Raw genomic sequence first — 15,177 nt, 5'->3', positions numbered from 1 at the left:
TTAGATATCATAAAAATAGATTCTCATAATAACCTTTTTTTGTAGCTGATTTGACAGAAAATATAACGTAAAACGTCACTAGAGAAATGTCATTGCGATGCTTGTGTCCAACGGTTGGTGTTATGTTTTGTTACAGTTTTTCGATAAATTTTAATTATTTGTAACTTAAAGACAAGTTTTTTCATCACGAGAACAATATATGTTGTTAACAGTGATCTTTCGTGAACTGTATATTATCAGTGTCCGAGTATACAACTAAATGCTTGTTACAGCGATACCGCCAAAATACTGATTGTTCGGTTTCCCGTACAATCCACTAATTTCCAATTTTCGCGCTTAGAGCATGGAATTAGAGTTTGGGAAACACTTTAAAGATGCAACTAATCTTCTCTTGATGATGGATCACGACAGTGGTTACGTTGAGGGCTCTGAAAATTATATTAACCACCAGCAGGAGACTGATTCATTTAAATCAAACGGTGAGTGTAACAAAGTGGATAATTTTCTTCTAAGCGAGGATGCCTTACTTGAAAAGCCAGTACTATTTGGAAGTAACCACAACCACGAACAACACGCTGAATCGGAAATTTATGAAGAAACAAGAAACATTTTCTCTCTTCAGGATGGTGTTATTGATAGTTCAGTGAAAAGTCAAGGGTCAGGTACTATTTATAGTGGGCTGGAGAGTGAATGTGGTTCTGAAAATTCTGCAGAAATTCCTCTACAGGATCCGATTACAGTTGAATTGAAAGATGAGCCTCTAGATGATTCTTTTGCAAAAAAACACGCTAGTATATCAGCTAGTGATATGTCAATAGAATCATCGATCTATGAACCTGTAATAATAGAAAGGAGTACTAGTATTAGCACTGAAGAGAATATAAGTGTGTTAACTCATTATGAACAAACTAGGACTCCTCCACATACTGAGGTAATTGATCCAAATGCTTCAGAATTTGTACAGCCAACATGTTCAACAAAGGTCCCTTCATCAGTTAAAAAGGAAAAACGTAAGCTAACACTGGTATTTTCTAAAGTCAACAAAGAAAATGAGTATAGAGTTAAAAGGAAATATCCCAGCATAACACCGGAAAAGCCATATCAAAATCCTGTTAATCCAGACATCAGTCCTGATATTTTTGGAGATGAGGAAGTAGATATCAAAAATAATTATTTTCAAACGCAATCAATTATTCCTAGTGTTCCAACTCAAGTAAAAGGTGAAGAAATGTATAGCGATAAGCTTGACCATAAACTATTAAAAAGAACTCAGAAAGGAATGAGTGGTGTGTTACCACCACCAAGTGTGACTGTAGTTAAATTGACTTATGCAGAAATGTTGGATAAAATTCATCAAAATACTGCTTATTTCTGGAATAGTGAGCAAGTAATTGAAACTACACAGGATGATGTTAAAGATGTTTCTCTTAATTCAAGTTCTGAAAGTTCTAACATGCGGAAATCATTACTAGTGAATGTTAACTCTCTAGAGGATGTAATAAATAGTGAGTTCCCAAACATACTGAACATCAGATTTCATGGATTACAGTAAGTTTAAATCATAACCATTCTTTGCCTTCCATCCACATGTTTTTTTATTTGCAGTCACAATCGTTGTAAATTATCAGAGGAGATTGAAAGCTTATGCGACAAATATCAGAAAAGGTTTGTCGGCGGAGAAACCCAGTCTTCTTGTACGGTCTTCGAATTATCAGCAGGCAGCCCAAGCAAACGTAAATCGACGAAACCCCGATGGGGTGCCAAATCGCCAGGACGAAGGCTAAGTCACTTAGCCCGTAGAAGGATTACATTTTCCAGTGCCAACATGCAGGCGGGCGGTTCTAATTTGGCCGGTTCCAGGGCTAGACAAATCCTGGTCGACGCGAGGAAGATGGAGCTTCTTAATCGTCGCAAGAGTCCGAGGAAGACGCCCCGCAAAACGCCCAGCAAGAGCCCAAAAGTCAAAACGCGTACCCCTTCGAGTTCGGCCAAGAAGAACTTGGCGATGCGCTTCAGGAAGCTCACTGGCGAGTTCGAAACGCTGGCGCCCAGCTCGTCCGAAGTGCAATCAACCCGCAAACCTTTCATGAGTCCTGGCAAACTGGCCAGGAGTGAAAACAAAGGCGGCTCTATGAGCACAAAGAGGGCTCTATTCCAAAGCCCCGATCGTGATAAAAAATCTAGTCTATCAACTGGTAAGTTTATACTCGTTGAAAATCTTTTTTTTTTTTAATTAGAACTTAAGTTTTTTTAATGGGCCGACTGTCTCCAATTAAACGGATTTACAACTCCTTTAAGGTAGCATAAATAATTAATTATTACTTCCTGTCCAGACATTTTTGTTCAACTCATTAAGGACCTAGCAGACCGTCACGATTTGAACATTATATTGAACAACTAACCTGAAAGAACAGAATAAACGTGCAAAGGAAGGGTCTAATATTTTTAAAAATAGGTTCATATCCAAAGATTTATTCCACCAAACACAGTCAATGCTTTGTATTCCCTTGGATTGTAATTGATGACGTTTCTTCTTCAGTCCGATGGTTTTCTGCGACTGATCGATAAATAAAATGACCTATCCCTTAAAAGTTGAATTTTTCTAAAGATTTGTCAAGAGAAATGTCAAGTGTCAAAGCAGTAATTCCAGTATCCAAACATTTCTCGGCTTCTGTGAATATTTTTATTTTTTTGATAAGCTGTATATAATAAATAATAATTCTTCAGAAAAATTAGATATATGGTCCGTTATAACTTTTGAAATATTTTTACCGTGGAATAAATAGCCGGTTTTAAATTGCCATGTTAGTGGGATTGTGGGGGAGAAGCCTTTAAAATAAAGGAAAGTTAAATAGTAAACTTGATAACTGTATTCAAATATGAAGCAGGCTCTGATAAAGTTCATTTTTAAAATGGGAATTAATATGTATCATTTATTTTTTTATGTCGTCCAGAATTGTAAACGATACTAAATTTAACAAACAATTTCTTGGGGAATGCCTTGTTTATATTTGATTATTTCATTTAGGGTTTTTTTGTGTTTCTACATTTACATTTGTCTCCATATCTCTATTTTATGTTAACTTAATTATTTGATATCTGAAAGTGTATTTAAATTTTTGTAGGACCTAAAAGTTTATTAAAAACCTACCTTGTACGATATATCCACACCATTCGTTTTATATAAATTAGTGATGTTTATTTCAGGGAACCCGCAGAATGTGATGAGTTCAGCCGAAAAATCCAAGCTGAGGAGAGCACTGTTCCCTTCTCCCAAGGGATCGTCGCCTTTCAAAGGCAGACATTCGCCCTTCAAGCAGGCCCTCCGATTCGGGTTCGACAAGAAGCGCAAGCGTAGCGATTCGGACGACATGCATCCCTCGAAATTCCCCAGGAGCATGTCGATGGACACGAAGATGTTGACCGCCCGCAACGAGTCGGGAAAGTCCATCGGCAGGACTCAGAGCGAGATGAACGTTTCGCGTGGCGCTTATGACTTGACCGATGCTCATAAAAAGGTAACGGTGGCAGTGATGATTATTCGCTCATTCTAAAGCGCGTGCTATTTCAGAAACTCCAATGGGCGGTTTACGACGCCCTGCAATCTCAGAAAATCACCCGCGAACATCCGCAGTGGAAGGTTTTCGCCTCGATGTTGGGCAAGGTGACCCGCCACATATTCACTTGCCAGATGGCCAGCAGCGCCGCCGCGGGGGTGAGGCTGGAGGGCGGCACGACGGAGCGAATGAACCGAATCGCGAAACATCATATCCTGTCGGTCGTCAAGGGCAAGTCCTTCGAGGAAGTCATCGAAGAATATAAGAGGAGCAGACCCAAAGTGAATAAGCCCCAGGGCTATGTACCTCCAGAGGATCACAGTAGTTTAAAAAACAAGGTAAGTGTTGTAGTCCTTCAAGTAAAACAACCAATGTATGATGTCACAATGTTACCACATCATACTTAACTTTAGGTTTATTTTGACTCCGACGTAACAAAATACTGATGCAAATAAAACAATGAAACAATCACTGTATTTCTCCTTAGTTTCTTCTGTTATTGTTCGTGTACATTTCTTCATTAAATTAGATTTAATAATTGCATTTACAGTAATGCATTTTGTATTAATTAGTATAAATTTTAACCTAATATTTATTTATATTCTGAACAATTACACACATATAACATATATATATAATATGATTTTCTACAGTTATTCTACACTAATTATATAACAGGTTAATTGAAAAGTCCCCGGACTGCCATAGTAAAACATATTTTTTGGTTAAAATAGGCCTCAGTTTCGGTGATCACCTCTTCATTCGACGAAAATTTCTTCCCAGCTAGCATTCTTGATTGAGATCTGAGAACAGGAAATAGTTTCTGCGCATCCCGAAATACAGACGCCATAAGCTTGCCAGCCGACTGTTGCGTTTTTCCACGCTTTGGAGCGGGTTCATTGTGTGTAGCCCACTCGGATGACTGTCGATTGGATTTCGTAGTGAAATGATGGAGCCATGTTTCGTCCATTGTCTCATACCGACGCAAGAGCTCGTGTTTATTATGCTTGATCATCTTCAAACACTGCTCCGAATCATCAACTCGTCGTTGTTTTTGGTCAAAAGTGAACTCGCGCGGCACCCACTTTGCACAGAGCTTTCTCATACCCAAATATTCGTGAATGATATGATTCACTCAAAATGCTATAATTCACAAACTAATGATCCGACAACTGTCAAATTTATACACGCATCTTTTGAGGGTTAGGGCTAACTAAAAAACATATGGATTTAATTGTAGTACCGCCATCTATGTGTCAGGCCGGGGACTTTACTCAATTGACCTGTTACGTATCTTTAGATGTTTCTACTATTATTACTCGAGTTGCTAAATGTCAGCCTTAGGCCATCAGCCCACAACAAAAAGGATTCATTTAGTCACTATCAAAATCATTAAATTTTTAATCTATCGAATTGTGAACAAGTGTCACAATTCGATCAATTTGTTGAGTTTCGGTTTCTATCTGATGGAGTTTATACTAGCCAAAGGTGTTATTGCAGACAATGCTTCTTTCTACAGTGTATCTTTTTTCAGACTTGTTTCTACAAATTTTTTTTAATAAACCACGTCTTGCATTTGATATGATTGGATGATATCTTAATTTAAAAATGAATTTATTACTACTGTTCGATTATACTCGCATTAATACACACGCAAGGCGATGTGTATATGCATCCCGAGGTATTTAGCTGATTCTGCTTGAATCCGTCACATCATATAATTAGATTTTGGTTATTTCGCCGCAACGCATAATTAACATGGACGGATTTGGAACTATTAAGCTGTATCTTCCAGTATCTAACCTATTTGTAGATCTTGTTGATCGCTACTTGTACTTTTTCTACAGCCTTAGATAGAGATAAATCTTTTTTTTGTTGTTGAGATTAGATATCAGTATAGAGCAGATATAGGAGTAATCTCAAGACACTATGCTGTGGAATTCCAGCTGAAGTAGGTTTAAGTGTTGAGAATACCCCTTCATAGGAGTCTCTAAATTTTATTTCGAAAAGATATGATTTAATATAGTAATTCCGAAGCCGCAATTTGTTCATTTTGTGGATTAATCCCAATTGTCATGCCCGGTCAAAAGCTTGCGAGACGTCCAGGAATATTGTTGCAGAGATATGACAACAGTGTTGACCACTACCAACGCAAATTGAATTTTTTAGATCGATTCAGTTACGTGTTATTTTTAGTTAGTTAGTAAAATTAGAAAAAATATGTAAAATAGTATGCTAATTAGTAAAAACTGAATTTGGAACTACATTCCACAGCCAATGTTTTATTGGAAGGACTTAACAATTTGTTAGGGCGAGAAATATCGTCGTTCACTACGTTGGCATTTCAGGTAAACTCGGGGAGCAAAGAGAACGTCCTCCAGGACAGGGCCAACACTTTCGAGAGCTGGGAGAGGGAGAGGGTGAGGCAAACGGCGAAACCGTCCACCACCGAGACCCGCATCCAGCGCATCAAGAAGGTCATCGATTTCAGCGACGATAGGTAACTAAATTATTAGCTTCGACGGACGAAGTGTGCAGCGTTAACTTAGCCGAGCAGGATTTTAAATTAAGTCTATTTGTAAGCGTTTTTCTTTTTACACATCTCAAAGTGTCTGTCCGGCCGTGGTGCCTTGATGAATTTTAGATGTAATTGTTTATGGTTTTTAATTAAAACAAAAAAAAATTGCTCAAAAGCAACTCTGTTTTTATTTCAACCCGATGAACGAGACAAAAAAAATGATTTTTACAATCGAAATAAATAAATACGTAATAGGGTCGCTAGTAACTCCTACCAAAGAGGGTGTAGAACTTGGGGACGTTCTTGCAGGACGGGTGTATGCACTTATCGCTCGGTTTTATGACAGCTGGTTGGTCTAGAGGAATGCAAAGGGATTTCGCGCCCATGGATGGTGCTCCCGGTTCCGCGTCCTCATCCCTGAAAAAGGAACCGTTAACTCCCACTAACAATCGATGGGTGCGTAAGCTTCGTACCTGGCACTGTCTGCTTTGATTTTATCTTCACAATCCGATTCGCCACAGAACGGGGCCAATATAATGTTCTTATTGTCCAAGTTTGAACCGAACTGGGACCAGTCTGTCAACAAGACTTTGTGTTGGTTCAAATCCTCTGAAGCTCTGAAAAAAAAAAACAAACGAATTAACCGCTGTAGTCGCTCATATCACGGCCTTACTTTTTAAATAAGCTTTCCTGGATGTTCGCCAGGAGCTGGTTCACCTTTTCAACGGCGTCCTTCCTTTGTAGAGTGATTTTTTCTCCGGTATCTCGTCGCACCGCTACAAACTGGTTCTTTTCGATGTCCTTAGGTCCCAGTTCAATCCTGATCGGGACTCCCTTAAAAAAAATGTGATATAATCGAGTAACCATCTAACATCGACGAAAGATACCTTCAGTTCCCAGTGATTGAATTTCCAGCCGGGCGAGTAGTTCTGTCGATAATCGCCCTTCACCTTGACGCCAGCCTGCTTCAGGTCGTTCTCCAGGTCGTCACAGGACCGTTGTAGTTTCTTCTTGCCCTCCTCGGACAGCGTGGCGGTGATGCCGCAGGGAACTATCACCGCCTGGACGCTGGCCACCATCGGCGGCAGTACGAGGCCCTGGTTGTCGGCATGCACCATGATCATGACGCCGATGGTTCTTGTCGTCAGGCCCCACGAGTTCTGGAAGACGTATTTTTTCTCCTGTGTGTCAGGGTCCTCGTACACGATTTCGAACATCTTCGAGAAGTTTTGGCCGAGATGGTGGGACGTGGCTCCCTGGATACCGCGACCGCTGGCTGACACGAAGGCCTCGACCGTCAAGGTGTAGTCGCCACCGGCGAATTTTTCCTTCTCGGTTTTCCTGCCCTTGATCACGGGGATGGCGAGAAGCGACTCGTAGATTTGGGCGTAAAGGTCTGTAAAAAAATGAGATATCTTAACAAGACGGTTTAATTTGAAACACTTAGACAATATTTCCTATTTTACTGCAGAAAAAACACTTTTTGTGGGGGCTCCCGACTCTAGATCCTCCTTGCATTTTTATTTTACCTGCTTTCAAATATTTGACATCTTTTTCATTTCCTTTTGAACTTCGAATATTTAGTGTCACTGTTGATTATCTCATAATAGAAAATTAATAGGGAAGGACTCTTTAACTTCTATCATTATTTGCCTCCCTTCACAGAGACATACACATACACTTCGCTAGTTAGTTTTTCGTCACGTCAACTAGTCCTAATCCAGCTATTAACGTCAGCAATAATTACGTTTTACTACAGAAAAAGTCAATTCTTATGGCGGTCCTAATATTTAGACCCTCCTTGGCTTACTTAATCTTCGTTTAAAGATATCTTTTTTATTTTTTTCTGCGTTGGTTTACAATTGCGATGTTTTCTTGAACTTCAACTGTTTAGTTTCACTCTTGGTTCCCTCAAATAGAAAATGGATGGAGAATGTCTCTTTATTTTCTGTCATTTGTTGCCTTCCTCTGCGGATTCCTTCAGTACATCCTTTCGCAAAGCCTATATTGAAATAAAAATCCTCAACTCTTCCTGACTTCTGTACATTCTTTTAACAAACTGGCTCTTGTAATATTTTTATTGTAGCTATTAGCACGGATATTTGAAGACCTTTCTTTTGTCCCTCACCAGCTCGTGTTTTAATAGTCCAACAGTTTCAGTTGCTTCATTAAGTAAAGATGATTTTGGTTTCAGATTATAAAATAGTTACCGTCAGAAACGAAACTCCTATTTAACAATTTTTCATTTTCTTTGGACTTAACACACTTAAACCATGGTCTTCTAAAACCTTCATGTGTTTCATTAATTAGTTCATTTTCTCGACATGTACTCCTAAATCTAGCTGTTAAGTTGTTAAAGTTCGGGTTGCGACGTCGACGTTAGCGATACCGAAAAAATATCGGTATCGTAGTAGTATATATCGGTATAGTTTTTTATCGGCTAACAAAAATTTTAAAAAAGAATTAACAAATAAAATTGGTACTTGCTTTTAAAGGTCTATTAAAAATATCGCTATTTTTTAAAACATGTAAGGAGAATATCGATATTTTCTCAGCGGTCGACTTAACGATAACGAGTATCAAGTGTACCACTCACATAGACAAGACATTACTTACCAAGGATGACCTTCACCTCGACATCGGCCTCTTCTTTGAGCGCGTACGCGGTATGTCCTTCCTGCCACAAAAATTCCCGAGTCCTCAAAAACGGTTGAGGATGCTTGAACTCCCACCTCTACAACACGTCAACTCAGTCAACGATCCGCATCGCCACCTAATCGTCGTCACCACTTACCACCACGTTGTTCCACTGGTTCAGTTTGATGGGCAGATCTCGATAGGACTGGATCCATTTCGCGTACGCCGGATACATAACCGTTTCGGACGTGGGACGTACCGCTATGGGTTCGGCTAGATCAGAGTCTCCGGATTTAGTTACCCAGGCCACCTGTTGATCAGAAGATAATTCATCGGGTCCTACGGACGAATGAATATGCCTCCTCCACTAACCTCAGGAGCAAAATCGGCAATGTGCGTCTTCTCCTTCTCCAGGACGCTTCTGGACACGAAGATGGGGAAGTAACAGTTTTGCACGCCCAGTTTCTTTATTTCCGCGTCAAACCAATCCTTTATCGATTCCCATATGGCGAACGACCACGGCCTGAAGATATAGCAGCCCGAGACGTCGTAGTACTCGATCATCTCGCCTTTGGTGATCACCTGGGAGTACCAGTCCGACAGCGATTCTTCCTTCTTCGCTTCTAAACCGAGGCGGGTTTGTTTCTTTGGTCCGTCGTCGGTCTGGAAACGTCATGACGTTATTACGGGTACAGTGGGAGATGACACGAGTATTTTTGTTTCCTTACATCGACTGGTTTTTTCTCCTTCTGGGCCAGTTTCTGTTTGGCGGGTTTCTCTTTGGGAGCTTCTTTCGGCTTGCTCGGAGCTCTACCGGCTACCGGGAAATCCTCTCCGGTTACCTGTTTATATTCGGCTTTAAGTTCCAGTAAAACTTTCACAGCTGCATCGATCTCGTCCTATAAAGAAAACCGATAAATTATGCGCGAATTCATTTCAACTCTGATGTTTTTGGTTACCTTGCTGGCCTTTTTGGCTTTTAAGTCACGTACAATGTTACCCTGTTCATTGACTTTGATTGTAAGAACCTCCTTGGTGTTACCAGTCGAACTAACGGCGTCAGCTGGTTCTGCAGTCTGGGGCTTCATGTCTGGTTTCCAATCCTTTCCCGTGGCTGCCTTGAAATCGCCTTTAAGTTGGAGGAGAGTCTTTACCTCACTGTCGATGGTAGGCTTGTCGGCTTTAGCTGAAATAAAAAAAAAACATCAATTAATTTACTGATAACTGTGGACTGATAATTACCTGATTTAAGTTGACGAACTTTGTCTCCTTGGTCAGCGATTTGTTGTAACAGACTATTTTCGTCAATGGAGGTATTCGTAGGCGGCGATGGTGGTTCCTGTTTGACAGGCGCAGAAGCCACTGTACCGGGTTTCCAGTCTTTGCCGGTGAGCTTCTTGTATTTTGCTTTCAAGCTCAAGAGAACTTTGACTTCCCCATCGACGGCCGCTTTGTCGGCCTTCTTCGATTTCAATTCGCGCACTTTATCGCCTTGTTCGGTGATTTTCTGCAGAATGATACTCGCATCGGCGGAGTTCGACTTGCTAGGTGTAGCTGGTGCCGCGGCAGAAGATTGTCCGGCCACCCAATCCTTACCAGTAGCTTGTTTATATTCAGCTTTCAGGGCCAGCAAGGCTTTAACCTCGACATCAACCACGTCCTTCGATGCCTTCTCGGCTTTCAGTTTTCTCACCTGTCGATTATGATCGAACAGTTATTGTAGAAATTAGTTTAGGCGTCTAATGTATTTGTGTAATTTGTGTAATTTGTGTTGTATAAGTTTATTATGTTATTTACGACATCAATAGATACTCGAAACACATATACATTAGTTCGGAATATTTAGGTAAACAATTTCTAAGGTATCGATCATCTAAGAGCGTCAAAAATCATGTGTGAAACCTGGCATATTTGAGAGCGTCAAAGGCCAGACAGAATACGTTAACATTTGACACGCTTGAAATACATCTCATGTTGTAAATAAACCAATACACTTCGAGAAGTGTATTGACCTTGAAATCCAGGGCGAAGACGAATCTCTGGGAATTATTGGTCGTATATTTTCTATGAGTGCAAGAAAATCATCGTTGGATAACCAACTATAACAACTGGTAAGCCAGCCTAATTTCTCGGTACCAGGTACCCAAGAGAGGAGCATTAGGGGCTAAAATGCGATGTGTACGTCTAATTAGACACAATCTTCACATAATTAAATACTAGTTTACACACAATTTTCACGCGCAATCTTAATTTTATAGTCTCCATTAATACATAATATTTAAGTAATCAGTCAAAGGAGCACACAGTTGGTGCTGCTTTGGCTGTGTGAAGGTTGTCGTTTAAACTTCGCCGTTTTTCCCTTTTATAATCGCGCAGAAAAATACAGGCAACAGTTATTATCGGGAAGCCTATACTACACAGGGACAAGATCACCATATAACACTTACTTTATCGGCCTGGGCTTGTGTTCTGGCACTTAAATCGTTACCATCGCCGGCAGCTTCGGTCGGTTTACCAGCAGGAAGAGCAGCACCCGGTTTCCAGTCCTGTCCAGTGGTCTAAATAATCGCGTTAGCCAATTTTAACGTGATGTCCAATCATTCACCATAAGGTAACTTACTTTTTTGTACTCTGCTTTTAGTTCAAGGAGGACCTTGACGGCACTATCAACGTCCGCTTTGGGTGCTTTGCCCGACTTTAGCGTTCGCACCAAATTACCCTGTTCGGCGATTTTTTCGTTCAGAACGTCCGCTGACGGAGCCTGTTTGGATTCCTTTGGCGTTTTCTGAAACACGATAACACTTTTCGAACAAACACTCGAGATAATTTTCAATTATCGAACATATTTAAAATATTCGGAATAACTGCAATTAAATTCGTTCAAAAAAATGCTCCACAAGAGCACCATATGCCTCCGATAAAGAAAAACGTGACACTAAAATATCGTGTACCCTACAATACATATCTAGCCCGTTACTTTCACTTTACGTGTATTGTATAATTTCTCTGGTTTCTACCAGGACTGATCCAAAGGTATATATGCCTTGTGCTCAGAAATACTCGTAATAAGATTTAAACGAATGAAACTTGACGTAGCTTCGTCACTGATTGGTGTATTTTGTTATGTTGAATATAACTGAGCAAAGAGTCCGTTCAAAATTTGATGATTCTAACAAAATGACTTTGACTGATTTTTACAAAGCTGGACATGTTTGAAAACAATTGGGGCGATAAATAAGAAATCGCAAAATAACCGTCTCTGAATTATGCTTATTAAAAACGTTTAAAAAATCGACAGAAACTTATTTGTGATGGAGATTAAAATGAATAACTGAGTGTATATCGAAATCGTACTTACCTTGGGAGACTGCGCGGCTTGGATTGGCGTGGCGAAAGGAGATTCCTTCGTGTGTCCATCGGGAATATAGAACAGGATGATAGACTGTTCGCGGCACGTGTGGGCACTGACCGGCTCATACGCCACGTCCACCTAAAACGACGTAAACCTTCCCATCTGATCGTCACCGAGGTTATCTCAAACTACACCTTAAAGAATCCTTTCCGCTGTATTTGGATGATGTCGCCCTTGTTTAGGTTCTTCAGTTCCGGGTCGCCGAGCACTTGCACCTCCTTCCGCGTCTCGTGGCCTACGTACTGCTTGAAATCCTCGTCTTTGCCCAGCAACGGTTTGCTGATGATGTGATCAAAGTACACCAGGAAGGTGGGCGTGAACTTGGCCTGATCGGTCTCGGCCAAGAACGTCAGTTTGAGGGTCTTCTTGTAGTCTTTGTTCGATAGGTTCGGTTCGGCTTCGACGGACGTTATCTTTCCGTTTTCGCGATTTATCTAACATATGAAAAAATCGTGAGATTCTGATTATGAAAGCTTAATTAGAAAAAATAAAATGAAAACTAGATTAAAACTGGTTAAATAGTAAAAATCAATGAAGCAATAAGCAGATTAAGTCATAAAAAGAACTCAGTAAAAGAGCTAGGTAAGAAAATAATCTAATAAAGTAATCAATAAAGGCAAAATTTTAAAAAAATCAAAGCATTCTTTGAAAACTAAAGATCATTGACATGGAGCTCTCATAAGATCAATAAAAATGTCTAGGGCAGACATAATGATAATGACAAAACAAGAAGAAATCCTAAGAATAGAAGAGAATAAAAATACATAGAAGTAGAAATAGTTATGATGGATGGCAGCAGGAGAAATAAATAAAAGTACCTTTTTTATCATTATGTTTCCCCAATTAATGAAAGTGGCATTCTCTCCTTCCTTGAGGGCGTCTGCATCCACTCGTTCGATCAACACTCTAGGTCCCACCCACACGGATTTGTTCCCAACCGCCGTGTTCTTCGGATGTTTTTGTACGGTCAGACATTCCTCTTTTACGCCGTCGAGAAGAACGGGCACGTATTTCACGTCGATGGCGGTGAATCGGGGCGCAATGGGATCGATAACTTTCTTGTTGAAGGCCCATATTTTGTCCCACTCCATGAAAACCACCGATTTGCTAGATCCCTGAGCGATGATAAATTCTCTGAGACCCTCCACGGTCATGCCCCGGCGCAATACTCCACGTACCGTGGGCATCCGGGGATCATCCCAGCCATCCACCAGGCCCTGTTCCACAAACCAGGTGAGTTTTCTCTTGCTGAGGACGGTGTTGGTCATCGAGAGCCGACTGTACTCCCAGATATAGGGTTTCCTGAGGCCCAGAACATCGATGAACCAATAGAATTGCGGATCCCGGTCGTGATATTCCATGGTCCTTAATGTGTGTGTCACTCCTTCTATTGCATCGACAATCGGACACGCGAAATCGTACGTTGGATAAACTCTGGACACAAGAAATATTTTTATGTACTGACACTGGTTTTAAAACAACCAAGTTACATTATCACTTACTTATACTTTGTTCCAGTACTTGGATGGGGTTCATTCTTGCATCTATAAATGGTTGGATCTCTCATACATCCGTTCACTGACTGCATATCAATTTTAGCCCTCACACAATATTTCTGACCTATTTCAGTGCCTTTTTTCATTTCCTCCCATATTTGTAAATTTTTCTCAATCGCTAGAAAATGTTTATCCCTGATTCCCAATCCGAAATAATTTATATGAAACTTACAATTTTTCCTATTAACAGACTCAACTTTTTGCTCCCTTTGCTGTTTCATCAACTCAGCTTCGGTATCATCAACATAAGCATTGCCCTCTTTGATCATCTTCTCGCAATATTCCAACATTAAGTCAAAGTATTGAGATGTGTGGGTAAACATATCTGGCTTAATGTCCAGCATCGCGACATCTTCCAAAATCACTTTCTCGAAGTGGGCATTCTCTTTGGCTGGGTTAGTATCGTCGAATCTCATCACTAATTTACCTTTAAAGGCTTCCTGGTAATACTGATTCAGGAGAGCTGCTTTAGCATGACCAATATGCAGGTACCTAACATAGAGTATGCCTTTATGTAGTTGTTGATCTTATTTAAGAACCTATTCTTACCCAGAGGCCTCAGGAGGGAACCTCACCACTACTTTTCCCATTTCAGCCCCAGGTAAATCCACAAATTTGCCCTCCTGAGCTCTACCACTAGCAGTAGTACCTGTAGATTTTTCAGCTGACTCTCTACTGTTCTTCTCAATTGGTGTAAGTGCTGCATTTTGCTCAGGTGTGAGACTATTCAGAGAGTGTTTGACAGCCTCTTGAGAGTTTATGAAGTTATACCATCTTTTTAAGTTAACCGGTACAGCTGATTTTGATACTAAATCCTGGTATTGCTTGCTAACTTCAAATTTCAAATGTCACTTTGATATTTGTCATGTTTTGTAATGTTCTTACCATATAGAGTTGAAAAAACTATAAAATCAGCTATGCTGAGCCGTTTATTAGCTAGGTAGGTAACAGGGGCGAGAGCCTTATCTAAAACTTCTAGTGCATTGTAGAAATCGAATTTCGAACTAAGTGGTCCCAAAGCAAAAGTTAACCAGTGATCCACTTCAGTAGTCTCTCTTGCATCATTTCCATAGAGTCCAGGTTGTAAAACTCTTGATATAGCCCTGGCAACATCATTACTGGTTTTGCACTGGAAGTTTTCAACCACAGAATCATTTCCCCATGATATATCCAGGGCGCTGTTTGTTAATTTCACATAATTAGCCACAAACAATCCACCTGGAACATTTGAAATTTTAGTATTGTATTGTGCAATAATCATTAACACAAATCTTACCTAAAGGTGGGTTGGATGTATTTAAAACGACTTTCATTCTCTCTTGGTATGTCTTACTAAATATTTTTTATAATAAATCCAGCAAAATCTCCCCCTAAAATAGCTACATACGTAAGAATACCCTGCAAGACACGTTGTGCTTCACAACAGCCAGGTATCGGGTCTGAAAAATATTAGGTTAGAGCGTTAAATGTCAAAAATAAATAGGGTTACTAAAACAA

General features: G+C 40.2%; 3 protein-coding genes across 3 annotated transcripts in view; 2 read left to right on the top strand and 1 right to left on the bottom strand.

Moving 5' to 3' along the window:
• LOC143201314 (uncharacterized) overlaps positions 1 to 15,177 on the top strand; it is a 256,321-nt gene that overhangs the window by 159,961 nt on the left and 81,183 nt on the right. The gene's annotated exons all lie outside the window — the stretch shown is intronic.
• mi (cyclin E-interacting protein minus) lies at positions 20 to 6,250 on the top strand. Its single transcript, XM_076412283.1, has 5 exons — positions 20 to 1,548; positions 1,606 to 2,195; positions 3,208 to 3,518; positions 3,572 to 3,895; positions 5,906 to 6,250. Exons 1-5 carry the CDS (start codon positions 344 to 346, stop codon positions 6,059 to 6,061), a joined length of 2,586 nt encoding a protein of 861 aa, XP_076268398.1. The 5' UTR covers positions 20 to 343; the 3' UTR covers positions 6,062 to 6,250.
• GluProRS (Glutamyl-prolyl-tRNA synthetase) lies at positions 6,241 to 15,160 on the bottom strand. The gene is made up of 20 exons (XM_076412282.1): positions 14,957 to 15,160; positions 14,566 to 14,898; positions 14,230 to 14,512; positions 13,853 to 14,172; positions 13,627 to 13,798; positions 12,943 to 13,558; positions 12,259 to 12,558; positions 12,071 to 12,202; positions 11,333 to 11,497; positions 11,160 to 11,270; positions 9,955 to 10,405; positions 9,672 to 9,898; positions 9,441 to 9,611; positions 9,085 to 9,375; positions 8,870 to 9,022; positions 8,692 to 8,809; positions 6,963 to 7,471; positions 6,749 to 6,909; positions 6,549 to 6,692; positions 6,241 to 6,492 (listed from the first exon to the last, which is right to left on the bottom strand). Exons 1-20 carry the CDS (start codon positions 14,991 to 14,993, stop codon positions 6,336 to 6,338), a joined length of 4,851 nt encoding a protein of 1,616 aa, XP_076268397.1. The 5' UTR covers positions 14,994 to 15,160; the 3' UTR covers positions 6,241 to 6,335.

The sequence above is a fragment of the Rhynchophorus ferrugineus genome, unplaced genomic scaffold (genome assembly GCF_030347505.1).
Source record: "Rhynchophorus ferrugineus isolate W39M unplaced genomic scaffold, kcgeb_rfMv2 rfM8, whole genome shotgun sequence".
In the NCBI taxonomy this organism is placed as follows: Eukaryota; Metazoa; Arthropoda; class Insecta; order Coleoptera; family Curculionidae; genus Rhynchophorus; species Rhynchophorus ferrugineus.
The sequence above is the reverse complement of the archived record's forward strand: the minus strand, read 5'-3'. Positions and strand labels throughout refer to the sequence as shown.